The 6000-nt window shown below is 45.4% G+C and overlaps 1 protein-coding gene across 1 annotated transcript in view; it reads right to left on the reverse strand.

The window, feature by feature from the left end:
- Nucleotides 1-5552, reverse strand: part of MYO15B (myosin XVB) — a 44628-nt gene extending 39076 nt beyond the window's left edge. The window contains exons 1-5 of the mRNA XM_053960705.1: nucleotides 4862-5552; nucleotides 3387-3523; nucleotides 3250-3311; nucleotides 705-779; nucleotides 213-309 (exon numbers count right to left, since the gene is read on the reverse strand). Of these exons, the coding sequence (XP_053816680.1) occupies nucleotides 213-309; nucleotides 705-779; nucleotides 3250-3311; nucleotides 3387-3523; nucleotides 4862-5552 (1062 nt within the window). The remainder of the gene's footprint in view (nucleotides 1-212; nucleotides 310-704; nucleotides 780-3249; nucleotides 3312-3386; nucleotides 3524-4861) is intronic.
- Nucleotides 5553-6000: the final 448 nt, after the last annotated feature.

A 6000-nucleotide genomic window follows, 5' to 3' on the forward strand; every position in this document is an offset into this window, starting at 1 on the left:
CTTTTCACAGCATCAGATCTCCCAGGTATTAAAATACAGAACTACAAATACACCAGCTCTCCTCGAGTCTTTATGGGAGCTTAACCTTGGACCACAAACCCTCCCAAGCCCAGCCAAAGAAATAACATCAGCAGCAGCCTCTCTGCCCTGTCTTTGGCTTCTTTCCCCTGTCCACCCCTCACGGCCTCCAGCCGTGCTCACTTGCCTGTTACCTGTCTGATCCTGTGGCTGTCAGATCCCTGGTACAGCATGGTCAGGTATTGCACAATGGCTTTGGTAGCTTCTGTTTTACCTGATCCACTGTGCCCACTGCAGGAGCAAGAGGTGGAGAAGTTGGCATCAAAACAGAGGTACCTGATCTAGGCACATCAGAGGCCCTGCTGCACCAAGTCAGAGGGGTTGTGCTGATTTACAGCTGAAGATTTATCACTCATTCCTTGAAACACTGAGACAACCTGACAAAATGGGCCCAAATAGGATTCCCCTGGGGAATATCAGACTCCTTCTCTCCCACTCCTCTGAAGTGAAACTAAATTCAAACTGTTATTTGCACAGAGTGAAATAAAAATCCACCTTACTCAAGTTCTCCACAGGCAGCCCTCACATAAAAGCCAGAAGGATCAACTTACAAGCAGTGAAATACAAAAGTGGAACTTTTACATAATGCAATCCAAGGGCCTCCAACAAAGCTGTTCACTTCCTACCTGATGAGGACACACTGCTCCTGCCCTGACGACTGGGACAGCGTGTAGGCCATCTCTGCTATGGCAAAGATGTGTCTGCATGGACAGAAAGAAACCCTCATTAACTGACCCCACATTTCCACCCCACAAGTGCAGCACTGACAGGGTCCTCATCAGGGATCTACATTAGAGATGGGCCAGTGTCTTCATCAAGGAAACTTGACCTAAAAATCACAGAATGGTTTGGGTTGGAGGGACCTTAAAGACCACCTCATTCCTCTGCCATGGGTAGGGACAGCTTCCACTAGATCTGATTTTTCCAAGCCCTGTCCAGCCTGGCCTTGGACACTTCCTGGGATGAACTTTAGCTCTGTGGAATGATAGGCCCAAGCAACTACAGCTTTGCCAAATGGGCTGTTCGCTTCCTGTGACATTCATCCTGCTCTACCAGAGAACTGGAGGAAAATAAAATACTTTCTGGAGCACAAACAGAACAGGGGTTAGAGAGTTATTTGAGAAACAAAAACATACGGGGCATTTTTTGAGAGAGTCCCTTGCTGGTACTTGGCAGCCACATCTTCAGAGTAGATACTGAGGTCTTTGAAAGGATTCACAGAAATCAAAATTTGCCCAATGTAAGTCTAGGACAAAAATAAGAAAGGGGAGGAAAACATGGTGGCTTCTTAGATTTTTCTGAATGAGGATTGCAGCTGAATACATATATTAATACAAATATACAAGTTTCCTTTAAAGGAATATTATTTATTCTGACTATATTGCCAATTTATTGTGGACACAGCTTTTCAGCGGTCATTTTCAAATCTCTGTCATTAATAATTTGGGATAAGTGAGCACTTACTGGTCTGTGATAATTTTCTCTAGCCATTATCTATTCTCCACATGAAGTTATAGGCACAGGTTTGAACACTTGAGCCAGTAAATGGAGAAGAGAACAATTAACCATCCACAACCAGATCTGGACTGCAACACTGTGAAATGTTTGCAGAAACTCTGAGGTTTCTTCTCAAGATCCACAATTTTTAACTCAGAACTTCTCTGCTAAAATAGGAGATTCTCACTAGGAGCAACTGAGGCTAAAAAGGAGCCCAAGTATGCTCACAGGTTGGCAACGAATACCAAAATTACAGAGAAATCTGGAACTTCCAGATTTTACCCCAAATATTTAATGCTACCTGATTTCTGAGCAAAAGCTGTGTGAATATACTTTTTATCATTGTTCCCAGTAATGAGTGAGATACGTGGTGCATTATTAAAGCTTGATGGTATAATATAAATTACTTTCACTTAAAGCTCATTGCCCAGAGTGAATAAGCACTGAAGAAAACCAAACCAAACCAAACATCACTATCCATACATAAATGAGATTGCAATGGAACCTCTTCTTCAGGCACAGCAGGACTGAGCTCTCAGAGACTTCCCTACAAACAGAGGAAAGGACTCATCAGCCATCAGCTTCACTTGCATGTGTTAATATTAAATATTAACCTTTCTGCCCTCCCAAGGATCACAGAACATTCTGAGTTGGAAGGGACCCACAAGGATCATGGAGTTCAGCTCTTAACTGAATGGCCCATATGGGGATCGAAGATTTTGTGGGGAGCTGGGGCTAAAACTCTTCACTGCCTTCATGTGGTTCCAACATCCTCAGGATTAAACACGTCAGAGAATGGGGCATTCAAAGCTCAGAACTTCCTCTGTGTGATCACAGCTCCTTGCACAGCCTTTACAGGTGTTTATCTCAACAGGATGACAGGAGGGGAGGATGTGTGAGGAGCAGTGTCATGGGCTTATCTTTCAACAACAGCAGTGCACCAAGGGTTTAACAGCTCTTAAAGATGCAGGATGTGTTTTTTTTCACAGCTGAAGGCAACAGGAGTCACTAAAGCCACAGATGCCAATGTCAGCAGGCAAAGAACATAGAAATATGCTTCTCATCCTGCAAGCTGTCCTTTCTTACCACTCACTCATACAATAAGAAAGACATGTTAAATTTCCAATTCTGTCCTTCTGCTATGTCACAGAAGTCACATCAGCCTCTAAACCTAATTTCCCCTACCTATTAAGTATTTTGGGGTATTTTTAGAACCCATTTCAGGACTGGGAAACATTTAACAGGAGAGACAGAGTTCCAGGGATGCAGCTGTACAGAAGTCTGTTAACCAGGCTGAGCTGCTGGCTCTGGGGTGACTGCAGAGGTTCAATGTGCCCTCTCTGTGCAGCGGAGCCTGGGGACATGCTCTACCTAACAGTCAGAAGCTCCCTCTGCACCTCTGCTCCTTCCCAGTATTTCAGTGTAAGTCCATAACTTCACCACTAAAATTCAGTCTTTTACTTAGTTTTTCAGCAGAGCATCAGTTACTCAGCTATGATACACATCCAATCCATTCTATTTTCTCCCACAGAGGAAATATTTTATTTTCTCCTATCTAGCTAAGGATCTAGCTAATCTATCTAGCTAATATGTTTTCTATTGTTAAGCCACCTTTGCAGGATAACAAGCAAGCCCTTGTGACCTGAACGAGCTGCAGACACTGAGGACACCTACTCCAGTCTGGTTAGATCTTCAATCTCCTCAACTTCTGCACAGTGCTCTTCACACATGTACACCTGAAATGCACAGATACATGACTGAAAATCAGAGGAAGTTTAGTTCCACTCTAGTACTGGGGACAACACCTGTACCTGTTTCTGCATGAACTCCATCTCCAGCATGTTGTCAGCAACATCATCTGCCTCCCACTGGTCCTTGCAGACCCTCACACGGCTGCTGGCCAGCTGGGGCTCCTTGGAGATGGCCCATTTGCTCAGGTTCTCCATGGCTGGCCATGGCAGCAGCAGCTTGGAGTTCAGCCATGCTGCAGGGTCCCATCCCTGCCCCTGCTGCTGGGACCAGTGCACACTAGGAGTGACCATGGATCCTGCAGTCTGGAGGACACCTGAACCCTCCTTGGTATCTACCTCACTGCAATAATCTAAGGTATGGATTGGCTCCTCGTCTCGGCGTGGGAGGAAGCCCTGCTTGCTGCTTCTCTGGCTTGGATCCATCAGAGATCTGGGAAGGTCACATTTGAATCTGCAACCCTGTTGCACAGGAGTGATAGATTTTCTCTCTGATGGAGATTTCAGTTTCTGTAGGGAATAACCATTGCCAGAGCCCCTGGACAAGGAGTTCTTGGCCTTAACCAAGCTGTGGACTCTGGGGAACACTACAGCAAACTTGGCATCAGTAGTAGGACTGTTCTTCTCACCCAAGTATGGAAAGGAACTGGTTCCATGGAGAGGGGAATCACCAGGAGAAAAATCAATGTGTCCCACTTCCTCTACCATTTTAGGACGACCTTTCCCCTCCACCAATGAAGCAGAAGATTCTTTGTACCTCGGCTCAGCTCTCTCCAGCTGTCCAGCTGCACCAGGGAAGGCTTTGCCCGACCTACCAACCCACCCAGCAGTGCTCAGAATCCGGATTGCCATTCTACTTCTGAATCCAAAAGGTTTGCTGCTCCTCTTCTTCTTCCCAAATTTCTTCAAGAGCCATCTGGAGATACCAATTGCACGTGCCACACTCAGCAGTTGAGCTTTCAGCCTTGCTTTCTTGGCAGGTTTTTGGCCAAGCCAGCCAGTGACTTTTCTAAAAGCAGAGCAGCTGTGCAAGTGCTTGGATCCTTCCTCACCATGCACAGGTTCTGTTTCAGAAGGTGCCTCTGCAACCACTTCTTCTGCTTTCTCTTTTTTTGACTTTGTAGACTGGCCTGAACTCTGTTTAAATTTTCCAATAACTTTTCCAACTCTCTTCTTCTTTCCAAGGAGCTGCTTATCATATGATTTTTTTGTAATTGTGGAGCAGCTTGAAGTATTTAATCTTTTCCCTCCAAAACTCTGATCTGTGTTGGGTTCTCTTTGTTTACTGGGAGTTTCTAGAGTCATGGGTTTTGAACAGATGCTTTCAACATTGTTCAGGTCTGAGCTGGTTTCCAAAGCCATCTGGGCAGGATTTTGTTTCTGGCTTGCTGATAGCTTGGTCTCAGCATTTTTATGCTGGTTTTCCAGACTGAGGGGGATTTGGAATAGAGAAGAACATTTCCTTGCAAGCATCAGTGCTGGTACATCCTGCCTGCTGCAGTCTGAACTGTACTTCTGTCTATCTCCAGCCTCTTCACCTTGTTCTGGGATCTCACACTTGCCAGATTTCTCCTTCAATGTCCTCTGCTGCTTGGAGAGGAAAGAGCCATCTTCCAGCTCTCTGCCTTCATCATTCACCTTCTCTTCCAGTTCATATTTGCTAAGGTGAACATGGAGTTTTGCTTTCACAGCTGTTGGGAGTGGTTCTAGTTTGTTTTCAATGTTCTCTGCATTGCTGCTCTCCCCACTGCTGTCAGAATTCACATGTCCATCTTTAGACATATCTTCAACTCTATCATTTTCTAGTATATTTTCCTTCTTTAGTTCAATATTTTCCCTGTTCTTAACACTCTTAACTTCGAGTCCTGAAGTGCTTAATTGATCATCTGCCTCACTGCTCTCAGCTGGAGCAAATTCTGGTTGTCTCAGCATGTTGTCTGGCTTCCTCATCTTCTCCTCTGCTTCCAATCCTGCAAATTCAGTGCCTTCAGCCTCAGATTCAATTTTTCCACCTGTGGTCACCTGCTCCTTTTCAGGTTCAATAGATGCTTCCTTGCTTTCATCAGCCAGTTCCTTGTAGCCTTTTCCTTCATTCACAGGAGGATCTTTGAGTACAACTTCTTGCTCACTCTTGCCATCTAACTTGGAAGAGCTGCTCCTCTCTTCAGAAGGGCTGCTCTTCTCTTCACTGCAGGAAGTGCTGCCCACCACAGCCTCCTTTGTACCCATTTTGTGGGTTCCATGGCCTTCACTGCTGGAGTCGGAGCCAGAGTTACCTGAAGTTTCCAGAATATTTTCATCCTCACTTTCAGTGATGACAATCCTGGTAAGATTTTCAGCATGCTTTTTCCCAGTCTTCTCACCTTTTTCCTGTGCTGTACCGTCTTGGGATTGAAAACCTGATTTCTGCTCAGAAGCCTCCTTGAAGTCCTGATTCCCTCTGTGCCTTCCCCTGGGGTTCTGTGCCTTTTCTGCCAAGTTCTGTCTCTGAAAAGAACCTTCAGCACCTTGCTCTGTGATCTCCTTTACAGCCCTCAGCTCAGTGCCTGTTTCACCAACACCAAGTCTCTTTCCACATCTCTTTTTAAAACTCCGTTTCTTTCTGTTTGTGATGGCTTTTCCCTCCTTGTCACTGCTGTCCTCACTCTCCTGCCCTGATGTCATTTCCCATTGCTTG

This window comes from Vidua chalybeata, chromosome 19 (assembly GCF_026979565.1).
Source record: "Vidua chalybeata isolate OUT-0048 chromosome 19, bVidCha1 merged haplotype, whole genome shotgun sequence".
Classification (NCBI taxonomy): Eukaryota; Metazoa; Chordata; class Aves; order Passeriformes; family Viduidae; genus Vidua; species Vidua chalybeata.